The following is a 15,000-nucleotide window of genomic DNA, read 5'->3' as shown; positions in this document are numbered from 1 at the left end:
CTGCAGATCAGCATTGCAGAATAGAAAGGCTGATTTAAGTGCATCTGATTTAAGGTTAAGGGCTGCAGTATTGAGAGAATGAAGAGAAAGAGGAGGAAAAGAAAGAAGCAAGATAAAGAGGGATGAATAAGAATGAGAAACGCTCAGAATATGTGAGATTTGTACTGCAGGTCAACCGCAGTGGAATAGTTTATATTTTAATCATTTTCTGGAGTCTGATGCTGCTTCGGATATAATGCTTCCCGGTTTAATATCGGAGAGCAAAAAAAGAGAGGGTATGTGAGAGAGAGAGGGGGGGGGTTGAGAGAGAGGGGGAAGGAGGGAGAGAGAGGGATGGAGGGAGAGAGAAAAGGAGAGAGGGAGAGAACTCTACCGTTACTGTACACCTGAACTTGCACATGGAAGGCAACATCAAACACTCCATCATTACTGAGGAGAGAGAGAGGGAGAGAGGGACGAGACAGAGAGAGAGAGAGAGAGAGAGAGAGAGAGAGAGAGAGAGAAGGAGGCAGAGAGGGGTGGCAGAGAGAGAGAAAGCAAGAGAAGGGAGAGAGAAGTTGAGAGAGATGGAAGGCGAGAGAGAGAAAGGGAGAAGGAGAGAGAGGGATAGGACAGGGGAGGGAGAGAAAGAGAGAGGGAAGGAGAGAGAAAGCGACATCAGAACTCAGTACACACTACAGTACTACTCTAAGATCTGTAATCTGGTGATAAGTGTCGTCAGGTACCGTTGTGGATGGAATTTCTATTTCAGAGCTAACCTTTCTTTTACATTTGTTTCTATAGCTCTGTTGTTCTGTCTCTCTCTCTCTCTCTCTCTCTCTCTCTCTCTCTCTCTCTCTCTCTCTCTCGGATAGCAACTGATGTTACTTTTGCTACACTCACCATTGAGCATTCCATTACCAACAGCCCCACCGCACCAAACACACACACAAACACACACACACCTCCCTAGACCATTCAATCAGATTGAATTTCAGAGGGCATCTAGAGAGTAATATGCTCTATTTGCTCAATGCATGAAGGATGTGTGTGTGTGTGTGTGTGTGTGTGTGTGTGTGTGTGTGTGTGTGTGTGTGTGTGTGTGTGTGTGTGTGTGTGTCTGTGTGTGTGAAAGGGAGTGTATTTGAGTTCACTCTGCTTGATATCAACAGGGGCGTTGTCTGCTCTGGGATGGATTGAGTCTCTGTCTTGTCGTGATGTTGTAGTGAAGTGACAGGCTTGATTTGCCTAACACAATAATATTTTCTCTCACTCTCTCCGTCTCTGCCAGTGTCACACACACACACACACACACACACACACAGTAGTTTGCATTGAAGCTCAAAGCAGGCCACTCTCTACCTACAGTAAGCAACATTCAGCCCTCCAAGTGGACTCAGGCTGAGAGTTAGAGATTGTATACTGTTTGGGCTTTTTTAGCAGCAGATAGAAAGATACATTGTGATAGATACATTCTATTTCATTTTGAAAACCTCCCAAAATGCAGAATATTGCATCATGCCCTTGGTGTGTGTGTGTGTGTGTGTGTGTGTGTGTGTGTGTGTGTGTACGTGTGTACTCTGCTTATTCAGAAGCACTGCACTGGGTGTAGTGTGTATGTAGTTTTGGCTAATTGGCATAGTTCAAAATCATCCATCTAGGCCTTTTGCCTTCTCCTTATATGACAGGACAGAATGACAGGAAGTGAGTGTGTGTGTGTGAGAGAGAGAGATGTACTATAAGATAAGCTTTTGTCATGCCATTAAAGCTCAACTGAATTGATTTGAATTGAAGTGAGAGAGAGAGAGAGAGAGAGAGAGAGAGAGAGAGGGGGCAGAGAGAGAAATGGAGAGGGAAAGAAGGAAGGCAAAAGGGAGAGAGAAGTTGAGAGAGGGGAAGAAAGATAGAGGGAGAGAGAGAAAGCAAGAGGGGAGGAAGAAGTTGATAGAGAGAGAGAGAGAGAGATCTATCTATCTATCTATCTACCTGGGGGAGATGAAGCAGTATTAACGTCGCCGATTGACAATCTGCCACCTCGGGTTCTATTTCCAATCCCTTTGTTGCAGCTCTGTTTTGCTTTGGATAAAACGTTAACTGTTTCTAACTTTAATTTCTCTATTTGTCTATCTCTCTCTCTCTCTCTCTCTCTCTCTCTCTCTCTCTCTCTTTCTCGTTCCCTTTTAGATCTTCATCCACTTGCTCCCTCCCTACCTGGGCATGTTACGGCCCAAAGTGGAGACCCCACTGTCGCTGGAGAAGCCGCCCAAAAAGGAGATTTTTTCGAGCCTCAGCCACCATGCAGATGAGTACTTCATCCGCAAACCCACCAACGCTTCCATCTTCCCCAAGCCCAACAGGTGCGAGGTTTCAGCATAACACTTTTAAAAGAACACAGTAAAGTTTTGGAAAATGAGCTCATTTGCATCTCCTTGTCTCCAGAGTTAGGTAAGTTAGATAAGATGATTCATACCCTTCTTGCCTGGTGCTCACAGTAACTAAGTATTATGAACCCACAATTAGCCTATTGTTAGCCTAGCCTAATTTTAGCATTACTTAGCATTAGCTTAGCATACTCCCGGGGTCACCCCTATGTTCCCCAGGAATTTTACTTTCTGAACCGGGAATGTCCGCGAACGTCTGCGATACGGGTAAGGCGAGACACTACAGGTGAATAGGGTAATTTTTTTAACTAGCAGATATCACTATGAAACTTCCCCAGTTGATTACTTACATCAACATAAGAAAAAAATGTATTACAAGTTTTTAAACCCCTCTGTAAAAGTCTTGTAAATATAGTTTGGCATAAGACTGGAAAGTTTGGCGCATGTAAGTGCTTCAGAAGTGGAGATTATGTTCTCAGAGTGGGAGAAGAAACTCGTTTTGAGAAAACAGCCTTGAAACACAGCCAATGGGATACGTTCTAAGCCTAGACTCGCCTTTGAACTTTCGCGATTGGTTGCTAATACAAAGGAAATGTCCATATTTGGATTGCATAGCGTCATTCAGGAGGAAAAGGGCTTTCCAACGGTATCACACATGATATGATTTGGATCACGGTCGCGGTAGTACATGACACTTTAGAATGGGAACTTTTGGTAAAATTAGGAGAAATATATAGGCGCGAGTAGACAAAATGTCATGAAATAAACACCTAAATGTGCAAATCGGACTTTATTGTTGTAGTAGGGTGGTAGAATACATGCTAAGGTAGCAAACTAGCACAAAATATTGAAATTGACCGGAGGTCACAAAAACGATGTTTTCACCTGCCGTGTCTCGCCGTAAGCTACATTATATTTTTAGCAACGATCAAGCAAAACACATCAGAGAGAGGTACAGTAGCTCACTCCTCCCTTCAGTATTTTCTGAGAAACTCCACACAGTTGTTTTTTTTGTTTGGGAGTCAGGCTCCCAAATGAGGAGATGATTGCTGAAGGTGACAGAAATGGTTATGGGCTTGAAATAGGGTTGCTGCATTTGATTTGTGAAAATCCTGGTCATACTTAGCCTGATTGCCATCGACTTGAAAGGCTCTGCGAGACTTTAGTCTCACCAAGAGCCTGTGCCTACACAGTTTCTCCAAGCGCTTGGTTGACCCGCCTCCTTTAAGTGCCACGACTTGCTACTGGTTGATGTCAGAAAGCGGTTTGCCGAGTTCAAACCAATAACAACACTCTTTCCTCTGCCTTGAACACGCCTCTACCCAGAGCCGTTGGAGCTGCTCAAAGTTGATTGGTTCTCGACCAAAGGGGGCAGTTCCGCAGATTTGGGGAATTCAGAAATCCTTCCCGATTAGCTGTTGACCAGACCAGCGACAGCAACGCCGAAGGAGTTACGTCACTGGGAGGGCGTGCCAGGCTAGGTCATACTGCCCTTTCACCAGCTCTTGTTCAGTGTTGCCACAATGATTTCTATGCGATTTTATGACTATGAAAATGTTGCATAGGGTCTCTTTAGATATGTATTTGTTGGCCTTTATGATTAGCCTACAGGCCAGTGAAGAGGTAGACAGGAACAAGCGGGAGAGAGAGATGGGGTGGGATGGGGACATGGCCACAGGCCGGATTCAACTACTAGACAGGCGTGTGTGTGTGACTACATTGTGTAAAAGGAGGGAGGAGAGAAAGAAAGAAAGAAAGAAAGAAAGAAAGAAAGAAAGGATGAAGAAAGAGGAATATCCGCTAATCACTCACTTCCCCTCCTACCCCTGAACCACCTCATCAAGGGAATTAAACTATGAAGTTGCCAAGAGAGTGAGAAAGAGAGGGAGAGAGACAGAGTGAGTGAGAGAGAGAATGAGTGAGAAAGATGGAGAGTGTGAGAAAGATAGATTGAAAGAGAGAGACAGACAGAGTGAGAGAGAGAATGATAGAGAGAGATAGAAAGAGAGAGAGATTGTAAAATGAGTGGAAGAAATCATCACTAAAATAATAATGATCAGCGCAAATCGGGTTTGACACATTAGTCCTGGAAGGAGTCTGGGCATCAGGGATAGAGAGAGTGAGAAGGAAGGATGGAGAGAGAGGGAGGGATAGAGAGAGAGAGAGGAAGAGGCAGGGGTGGAGAGGGAGAAGGAGGGATAGAGGGATGAAAGGACTCGATTAATGGGATTCGATGAGGCAGCAGTATATCCCTCTCTCCCCCTCCCTCTTCCCTCTTCTCTTCATCCCTCTCTCTCTCTCTCTCTCTCTCTTTCTCTCTCTCCCTTTCTCTCTCTCCTCTCCCTGGGCCTCTTAATTGGTTTTAGGGCAAGCCTTGGCACCAGCAGAGACGCGTCTTCGTCAAATTAGCCCCCTCTGATTCGTCATCTGCCTCCCCTCCTCACCCTCACACCTCCCCTGAACGAGGGATGAAGGAAGGAAGAAAACAAAAGAGAAGAAGGTAGAGAGGGACGACTCCGGAGAGACGTGCGAGAGCTCTACGCCGCCACTGTGTTTTTTTTTTGTTTTTTTTTTAACCGTCCAATCAAATTGCCCGTTGGAGGGACAAGTCTCTTACAGTGTTGTGTTTATGACCAATCGTCTGTTAGGCTCATTGATTGAGACGTGTCCAGTCAATCTAAACAGCGTTAGAGTCAGTGTAATTGGTCGTCGCTGTGGAGACGGAGACGGAGACGTATGTATTAGGTTATGCAGATCGACTGCTCCCCCTTGCTCGTCTCTATTGGTGGACTCACACCTGATGTTTTATTAGAGAGAGGTATTTTCACCTGCGAAAGCAATAACAGAACCCCTAGACACACACACACACACACACACAGACTCGCGCGCACACACACACACACACACACACACACACACACACACATTTTCAGAGAAAAGTTTGGTGTGTTGGAGGTGCCTTTAGAATGAAACAGCTTATGTGTTTGTGAGAACACAAGTCTACTGGCCCTGGTGGCACTTTACTGTCCCCTACTGGTGGTAAGGTGGCATTAGGATGAATGATGAGCAAAACACAAACTGCAAAACCTGATCAAATCTTACCAAATGTCATTCATCTTATATCAAGATAAAACTAAAACTAGTTGACATTGGGTTTTTTTTTTTTTTTGTATAAAGAGACTTACCTACAGTAGCACTTTCTCGTGAAATCGTTTGACTTCATTTAAGAAACGTTTGACTTATTTTAAGACATCTCATCCCGAAAACAGGCAAGTTAGTCTGCCGACCCTGATGAAGGCTGTAGGGCCGATACGTGTTGGTGTTTTTTAATGCTTATAGCCCAACAATAAAGTTCTTTGGACATTTCTTTTGGAAACCTGTGTTTAAACCTGTGTTCTGATTAGTTTTGAAATAAGTCAACGTCTTCTTAAATTAAGTCAAAATGATCTTTCAAGAGTCTTCTCATAGGCCTACTAGAAACTAATCAAATAGATTTTTATTATCTTAATATAAGATTAATAACACTTGGTTAGATTTAATTTAATTTGCAGCGCAGTAGAGACAGTTACATGTACAGCATGTCTAGAGATCTGGGGCAACACAAGATGTGTTTATCTTCATTTTTCATATTACTGAAATAATAACAAACTCAGAAGCTTGTAGCATTAGAGAGACGGGGTTTTTTTGATGTTGCTTGTTGAAGTTTTCCTATTCCACATTGTTTTCCAGTGCAGTGTTTATTTAGCCTTCCTACGTACTTCTGCTCAGTTTTCACTTCTCTACACAGGGTGTCTCTCATATAGGGATTTATCGGTCCTTCCTTCCTTCCTAGACCCTTCCCCTGGTCATAGTCCCCCCTACTAATGAATTTGTGACGAAGGAACGAGCGGAGGATGGAGGAGCAAAGCCCGATGTACTCGGTTGCAATTACATGAATGAGATGTCCTCGTGACTTCGACTGTTAGCGATTTCCGGTGAACGAGGATCGAGGAAGGAAGGAAGGACTGATAAATCCCTATATGAAAGGCACCCACAGTCTGGGTCTGCAGTATATTCGTGGGGTTTCTCAAGATAAAAATGTGCAGGTGGTAGTGTAGTGGTTAAGGAGCTAGGCTAGCATGCAGTAGCCTGAAAGTTGTGTCTGGTTCCGATAGGGCCAGGGCTATTTGAACCTGACACTGTTTTTGAAGTAATTAGTATCTACAGCATGGACGCAGTTGGGTGTTGCATCTGGTGAATCAGTACGTTACCATAAAGAAGGATTTATCCGTGTGTTAAAATTGTTATTATTGACCAAACAAGATATTCAGTGTCGGTTCAGTGTTGAAAGTTATTTCAATAATACAGTGTACATGTGTGGCGATTAGTGGAGAACACCCAGGCACTCAGGCACTGTCACTTCCATATTACAGGCCATATTACAACTCTCCTCCCATCTCTCTTTCTCTCTCTGTCTCTCTCTCTTGCTCTCTCTCTCTCTCTCTCTTTCTCTCTCTAAGGCTATCTTTCACTGTCTGAGGAACTGTAGAGGTCAAATCTGCTCTCCTACACAAACAAACATTCTCTCTCTCAGACACACACACACACACACATATAGTACACACACACACACACACACACACACACACACACACACACACACACACACACACGCACACACACACACATATATAGTACACACACACACACACACACACACATACACACACACACACACACACACACACACACACACACACACACACACTGGAGTACTCCCTGCATTATAAGAGCTGCTGTCCGCTAGCCTGAATGCAGATGTACTGGCTGGGGGTGGAGGAATTGTAGCTGGGGGGTGGAGGTGTTGTAGCTGGGGGCTGTGGGGTGGAGGTGTTGTAGCTGTGGGTTGGAGGTGTTGTAGCTGTGGGTGGTGTTGTAGCTGGGGGTGGAGGAGTTGTAGCTGGGGGTGGAGGAGTTGTAGCTGGGGGTGGAGGAGTTGTAGCTGGGGGTGGAGGAGTTGTAGCTGGGGGTGGAGGTGTTGTAGCTGGGGGCTGTGGGGTGGAGGAGTTGTAGCTGGGGGGTGGAGGTGTTGTAGCTGGGGGCTGTGGGGTGGAGGAGTTGTAGCTGGGGGCTGTGGGGTGGAGGAGTTGTAGGTGTGGGGTGGAGGTGTTGTAGCTGTGGGGTGGAGGTGTTGTAGCTGGGGGGTGGAGGAGTTGTAGCTGGGGGGTGGAGGAGTTGTAGCTGGGGGTGGAGGTGTTGTAGCTGGGGGGTGGAGGTGTTGTAGCTGGGAGGTGGAGGTGTTGTAGCTGGGGGCTGTGGGGTGGAGGAGTTGTAGGTGTGGGGTGGAGGTGTTGTAGCTGTGGGGTGGAGGTGTTGTAGCTGGGGGGTGAAAGGATAGACAGTAAAACAAATGGACAGAGCCACTCCGTAAGACTTGTATGGAGAGAAGTGAAGTCAGTGGACCTTGAGCACGAAAATATGATGTGCTTTTTGTCTGTTGCGCTTCTTAGCCAGACAGTAAGGGCAATTCCCTCTCTGTGTTCATGACGTCGCGCTCAGAATTCGTTTAGAGGAACTTTTATTATGGGGCCTCAAAGTTAGAAATCAAGCACTCTGCGTTAGTTCTGGCAGGCCGCGTAGTCAAGCCCTGTCAGTTTCTTATTGGCTATTCCAAACCCATGTCCACATCAGCTGTTCCGCTCAGCTGATCGTTTAATTCGCTTGCAGGTAGTCTCTGTCATAAGGGCGCCTTATTTAAGCTGCGTCAGTCTGCATTGCTTCTCTGCTCACTGCTTTGCAACCCACCTCCTCCCCTGCTCCACCTCAAAGTGATTACTGTAACTTAAGATAATGACATACTGTTGTCATTGTTGCTTGCTCTGTTTGGAGGGAATAGAGTTACTCTCCCAGTTTAAACTGGGAGGGTAGTCCCCTGAGGATGCTGCTGTTCCCTGTCTAGGCTTTCCATGGAGCTCAGGGAAAGACAGGGAACTTCCTCTGAACAGAGGCATACCGGCAAATACAAAATATAATTGGCTTTAAAGATACTTCTCTCTTGTGTATCTTTGACCCAAGCGGTCCTGATAGAAACAAGGTTATGGAGTCAATCAATACAGTGTTGTTTTGTTTTCTTGAAACAAACTGTGGTCTAGTAAAGGTGGCAAAAATGCTTCCGATGTAAAGTCATTTGATGTCAAAGTGACACCAAAATGAATGGGGATGAAGGGGTCAGTGGTCTCTTGGTGGTCAACTATAGACCTCTGAAGTTCGCCTACAAAAAAAGCCACCATCCTTGCCCAAATAAGGAGATCCGGTATCTTGAGAATTGTTTAGCCTCAGATCCTCCTGTAGGTGTTATACTGGCCGAACAGTCACCTTCCCAATTGGGCGAGAGCACTGGTATTCTTTATAGAGAATGGGAATGTGACGTCGCGGACATTTCGCGGTTGCGCCGCGGTGGCGTCTGGGATACATACGTGAGGCCACTTGTACGCTGCTGCCAATGCTGTACCATTGTAAACATCGTAAAACATTGCTAACTCGCTGTTTCTAACACTGTTTTTCACACATCATGGGACGAACCTGTTGTGTTGTTGGATGTAACGTCCGTGCCCACGATCGTCAGGTCAAAAAAATCAACAACGGAGTGTCTTTGTATTACTTTCAGGGTCTCACGTCCACTCTCCAGACGGTCTGTCATAGGGATCCATGTTACCGATCAAAGATATCTTTTCTATATAACGTTTCCTCACGTCTGGCAGGAGCTTGTCTCTGTACGGTCCATTACTACTTCTACTACTAGTTTTTAGCATAGTAGCCTAAATGTTTACATCTAGTGTTACTGTTTTGGCTAGCCGATCTTGTTCGAAATATCATAGGTTTCCATAGGTTTCTTGTTTATAATTCGCGCCGCGGCCTCACCTAATGGAGGAAAACACCCTTTTTGTCCCAGAATGCACTGCGCTGCTAACTTCCGTTCCCATTCTCTATAGATCAGTGGGCGAGAGAGGAGAGGAGAGGAAATCAATGCAAGTGCAAGTGCAAGTCTGTGTCTCTGCAGGGTCACACTGCCCTCTGCTGGATGGATGGTAGAAGTCCAGCATAGAGCATACAGCTGAGTGTGTGTGTGTGTGTGTGTGTGGTCGAGAGACGGAGAAAAAGTGCATCTATACATATGGACATACTATTTAGCATAGGATATAATTAGGGCCGGGACTTTAGCGCGTTAATTACGATTAATTAATTACACAAACATTAATGCGTTAAAAAAATTGACGCATTTTAATCGTATGCCTATTTATTTTTGCACCGCGGAACGTTTCTCACTGGATGAGTTTCAGACGGACCGATTATACTGGAGCACCAAGTAACGCGCATGAGTTCGGTTCAGACAAAACAAACCACAGTGGCACAGTGAACATGAAAAAAGAAGCTGATGTGACCGCGTTGGTTGGCCCCGTGGATGGGAAATGTTGTTACAAAAAACGAACGGATGGAAGCGTAGATAAGAGCATGGTTGTGTGCAACCTATGCAACAAGGACGTATCACCGCAGGTATCACCTCAGTGCAAAACATAAAGCAGCTAGCTGCTAGCGTGGACAAAGTATTGTGATATTCCAGACACTTGAGGGAAACCTCTGAGCTTTATTCATTAAACAAATAGCAACCGAGTTGCTGTTACAGCCACAACTCACGCTTATAACAGTAATCCACCGCACCTAATTCCATGTCCAACTTTCATAGACCTAAAAGAAACTTCACACTCAGAACCGCATACAAGCACACACGCACACACGTAAACTCCGCCCCCCAGTTCCCCTTAAAGGGACACAACAATTTCATGAACTCAACTCAAGGTAACAGGTGACACAATTAACAGGATATCACAGTATTATAGTTTACAGAAGGTTTACCTATCTATAGGCTACATGAATTTCTGAAAATGTACTATTTCTAAATATGGTATTGCTACACTTTATGGCAAAAATTGCACTGGTCTGTTGGACTTATTAATAAACAATATTTGTGTTGCTTAAGCTTAGGCCTATGTATTCAGTCATTATCCAATAGTAGGCTATACTAAAAATCCATGTGAAAAAAAAATACTTCTCACTGTTCTCAGGTCATATATTTATATACAATTAAAATGCGATTAATTTCGATTAATTAATTACAAAGCCTCTAATTAATTAGATTAATTTGTTTAATCGAGTCCCAGCCCTAGATATAATGTATTATGTCTGAGACATAAGGGGAGGAAGAGAGAGAATTGAGCCTGTGTGTGTGTGTGTGTGTGTGTGTGTGTGTGTGTGTGTGTGTGTGTGTGTGTGTGTGTGTGTGTGTGTGTGTGTGTGTGTGTGTGTGTGTGTGTGTGTGTGTGTGTGTGTGTGTGTGTGTGTCTAAAACCTAAATGAGCTAAACCTTCAATAGGATAGAGAAATGGACATATTGGTGAAAAGACAGGAGGCCAGAAGCAGATGGATACAGAGATTTGAATTGAGGGGGTGTTAGTTATGAAATAGGATTTAAAGAGTGAGTGATATTTGGTGTCTCTGTGCATGTGTGTGTGTGTGTGCGCACGTACATGTGTATGCAAGTGTGTGTGGTGTGTGTGTGTGTGTGTGTGTGTGTGTGTGTGTGTGTGTGTGTGTGTGTGTAGAGCACATCTGGTGTGCTTGATATTAGCAGCATCAGTCACATATGGGAGGATTAAGGGGGATTTGAATGATGCAGAGGGGTCAGCTCAGGGACACTGAGCAGTGCATCCTGGAACTGTGTGTGTGTGTGTGTGTGTGTGTGTATAGGTGTGCACGTGTGTGTGTATGTGTGTGTGTGAGAGAGAGAGTGTGTGTGTAGGAGTATAGGTATGCATGTGTGTGTATCATGCCTGTGTGTGTGTGTGTGTGTGTGTGTGTGTGTGTGTGTGTGTATATATGTGTGTGTGTTTCAGTCAGGACGGGGAGGGTCCGGTGGAGATGTCACCTTGGTGCTGGCTGACGTGTGTGTGTGTGTGTGTGTGTGTGTGTGTGTGTGTGTGGAGAGAGAGAGAGTCCTGCATTACTATGGAGATTCTTATCCTGACATAAATACTCTGCAGCGCTTCGCTCAATCCTCTCGCCGAGCCTCTCGAGCCCTCTCGCCTGGGCCGCCGCCGCTGCCTTCATTACCTTTGAGCCGTTCCCGTGCCGACGCACGATACATATTTATCTAGCCCAGCTCAATAGCTTTGTAGGACACGCCACTTACAAATCTGAGGCCTTAGGGTCATTTCCCATGGGGCCTCAGCGCCGGTAGAATGTTGGCCAGAGCTGAAATGGAATGTTGGGAAGTGTAGTTTCAGAGGCATTTCTTCAAAACATTGCGTGCAAAACTCCTCACCTTATGGCAAACTTCTCTTAGGTCTATTGTCTGCCTTGCAATATGTCATTATACAAAGTACTTTTATTTATAGTAGTTGTATATATTTTTTGTTTTTGCACTCTGGAATAATGTCGTAATTGTTAACAGCAGTCAAACACAACAATGATATGCAGACTCACAACAAACTTCATTCAAAACTTCTCAAATTTCCCATAATCCACTTGCTTTTAGGTTCCAGTCAGAGGGCATGTGCACCGACTTGAGGAAGTTCATCGATGGCCCCAGCCATTACCTCACGCTGCCCCCCGACCTCAAGTCTGCCATCAGCGCCATCACCTACATCGCCGAACAGCTGCAGGCGGAGAAGGACTATGAAGCGGTGAGAGACTATGCCGGACTAACGTCTATTTTCTATTTTCTTTGTTTTTTTTATTTGTTTTATTTGTTAGGGACCATAAACATGACCACTTTGAATGAACACTGGTGCACTTAGAATCACCTCAATAGAGCGTAGAGCTACTGAAAGAGGTGGTGTGTCTATTTTCTATTTTCTTTTAATTTTCTCATATTCATTTGTTAGGCACCATGAACATGTTTAATATGAGTGTTGCCATTTGGGTTAGCCTCAGGCTAATTCCCATCTAATTCCCATCTGAATTACCTCTGAACACTGGTGCACATGGACTCACATTAGCATAGAGCATAGAGCTACTGTCTGAAAGAGATGGTGTGTAGAATTCTGTAGGATTTGAGTCGTCTAGAACAAATCATTATGTTCTCGGCAGGCAGCACCTTTCCATTGATTTTCATGGCATTTGATAGCGACAGGTGGGCTACGATGCGGTTATGACATGGGAGATGGTCTGGAGCTGTCTGCCCAGCATGCCGACTACATCCATATACTGTACCACACACTCGCTCCATGAAAACATTTAGTCTACTGATGGATCCTGGACATCGCCAATAAACCTGCCTATCAGATTTTGTGGGTTTTTTTTTTTCCAGAAACCCCAGATTCATCCAAAGCCTCCTGTAAATGTGTGATATTTGAGCAACACAGAGTATACCGCAATTTCCCAAAGTTTAGCCGCGGCTCAAAATATTGATTTTGCATATGCATAATACACAGGACATGACCTCTGCTTGACCTGGAGAAGGAAGCAGGTGGAGTAACAGTGGTTCTAACACAAGCATCACAAATAGGCCAAACACATAGTTCAGCGAGCTGGCACTTTGGAAATAGTACCAGCAAAACAAAACACCAAGGTCATGGTGGATTACAGCAGTTAGCGAAGAGCACAGCTTCAATCAGGACAGACCACCTAGTAGTTGCCACAAATGTTCTGTTTGAAACATCTGATTCCACTCATGGAATTGACACCCTGGGTTTCACACTGTTCATAGCAGTACGTGGTATCAGGTGTTAATCTACATGGTGTGACTGAAGACCTGAACTCACACTGCCCTCTTGTGGTCAAAGGTGTGCGTACTGTACGTCTAGGATGTGTTGCTATAAAATGTACATGTAGATGAGGTTAGGGTGAAAATAAGGCTTTGGAATGGTCGTGTTGTGGTATGTATTTTTGAGAAGTTGTGTTTGCTCTTGATTTAATTGAGACTAAATGGTGTCATATTTGCCTAAATAGAATGCCATGCAATGTTCCTCCTGTGGTGTACAGTAGGATGGAGGATCAGAGATCAGGGGAACCCTGGCTCCAGAAAGTTAAACTCTTGCCATGTGCTGTTTTGCACCTAAAGCAGGGGACTTCACACACAAGAGTTGCACTGATGAGAATCAGCTGTGTTTCTTTTTTTTTTTTTTTTTTTGTACTGAATTTTCGAAACAAATATTATGTGTTTTACTTTTTGAAGTTGGGTTTCCCTATCTCTGTGGGCGATGGATGGGTATACCTTAACTTTGTATAAAAGCGTCTGCTAGATATCAGTCAACTTTAATGTTTAATAACCTTTTGGTCGACGTACCCTTACTGCTTCTATGACTGGACAGGATAAGGGGGCTGAGATGTTCTTTGAGTTTGGTCTGGGTGTGTGGAATAATGGTTGCATTGGAAAGTAAAAATCAAAATCTAATGCAGTTGAACATTGAAAGCAGAAATGCGCTTTCGCACTCATGGCGGCGCCCATCTTCACTCAACGCGTGCTTCTGTGGCTGGACTGTGCTGATCTGATCTTTGTGGATGTGATTATCCACGGACTTCTCCAAGTCACTCAAATGAAGTCAGCAAGCTTTTTTCATTGTCATTTCTCTCTCCCGCTGTCACTTCCTACTTCAGTTTATTTCATTTATCCTTAATTGTCTTTCTTTGTCCTTTTTGTTCCTCTCTTTCTTCTTCCTCTCTCCATATCTCTCTCTCTCTCTCTCTCTCTCTCAGCTGAAGGAAGATTGGCAGTACGTTGCCATGGTAGTGGACCGCCTCTTCCTGTGGATCTTTGTCGTTTTCACCACTGTGGGCACGCTGGCCATCTTTGCTGATGCCAGTTTCAATGCCACGCCCAGTGACCCCTTCGGTGGCCAATACAATGCCTAGCCTCGCCTCTCTTCCTGCCCAGCAGCCAATGAGTTCATCGGCAATGCGTCAGAAGTTCCGCCCCAAAATCTGATAGACAGTCCATAGCATGTTTCTATTTTAAGTTACAATGCTGTCAAGATCTTTCATAAATACATCAGGCACAGGCTTGGGATGCCTTTGATGTACACACACATACACCTGCAAGTTCATATATGCATCCATCATCTACAGACTTATGATGTCTTTAATAGCCTACACACACGCACGTACACACACACACACACACACACACACATACATACATAGACAGACAGACAGACTCACTCTCACATACAATCATTAAACACTGGCCTTGGATGCCTTGGATCCTCTCTCTCTCTCTCTCTCTCTCTCTCACACACACACACACACACACACACACACACACACACACACACACACAAAGAGAGATAAACAGACAGACACACATACACAGACAGACACATGTACAGTGCACACAAACTGATTGATACAAAAAAGTACACATCCATATATGACAGTTTCGAAATATACACGTATGACATTGCTTGTAGTGTAGATGAGTATTTGGTGAAATACACCAATACGCAGACTACACCATCGCTGTGTTAAAGTATACTCTTTGGCAGGTGCAATAAGAGTGCAGTGGTAGGAAAACCAAAACTAGTGTAAGAATTTGTCCTCAGTCAAGTAATTGGAGAAGCCTTTTCTAATATTTACTGTATGTGACTAACTTTTGATGTATGTTTGT

General features: G+C 44.5%; 1 protein-coding gene across 2 annotated transcripts in view; it reads left to right on the top strand.

Annotated features, from left to right (window-relative positions):
- chrnb1 (cholinergic receptor, nicotinic, beta 1 (muscle)) overlaps window positions 1–15,000 on the top strand; it is a 33,194-nt gene that overhangs the window by 18,142 nt on the left and 52 nt on the right. For both annotated transcript variants that reach the window (XM_062516578.1, XM_062516579.1), the window contains exons 9-11: window positions 2,164–2,336; window positions 11,932–12,079; window positions 14,094–15,000. The exon at window positions 14,094–15,000 is cut by the window's right edge and continues 52 nt beyond it. In XM_062516578.1, coding sequence (XP_062372562.1) covers window positions 2,164–2,336; window positions 11,932–12,079; window positions 14,094–14,249 — 477 coding nt within the window. In that variant the 3' untranslated portion in view covers window positions 14,250–15,000. The remainder of the gene's footprint in view (window positions 1–2,163; window positions 2,337–11,931; window positions 12,080–14,093) is intronic.

The sequence above is a fragment of the Sardina pilchardus genome, chromosome 16 (assembly GCF_963854185.1).
Source record: "Sardina pilchardus chromosome 16, fSarPil1.1, whole genome shotgun sequence".
Taxonomy (NCBI): Eukaryota; Metazoa; Chordata; class Actinopteri; order Clupeiformes; family Clupeidae; genus Sardina; species Sardina pilchardus.
The sequence above is the reverse complement of the archived record's forward strand: the minus strand, read 5'-3'. Positions and strand labels throughout refer to the sequence as shown.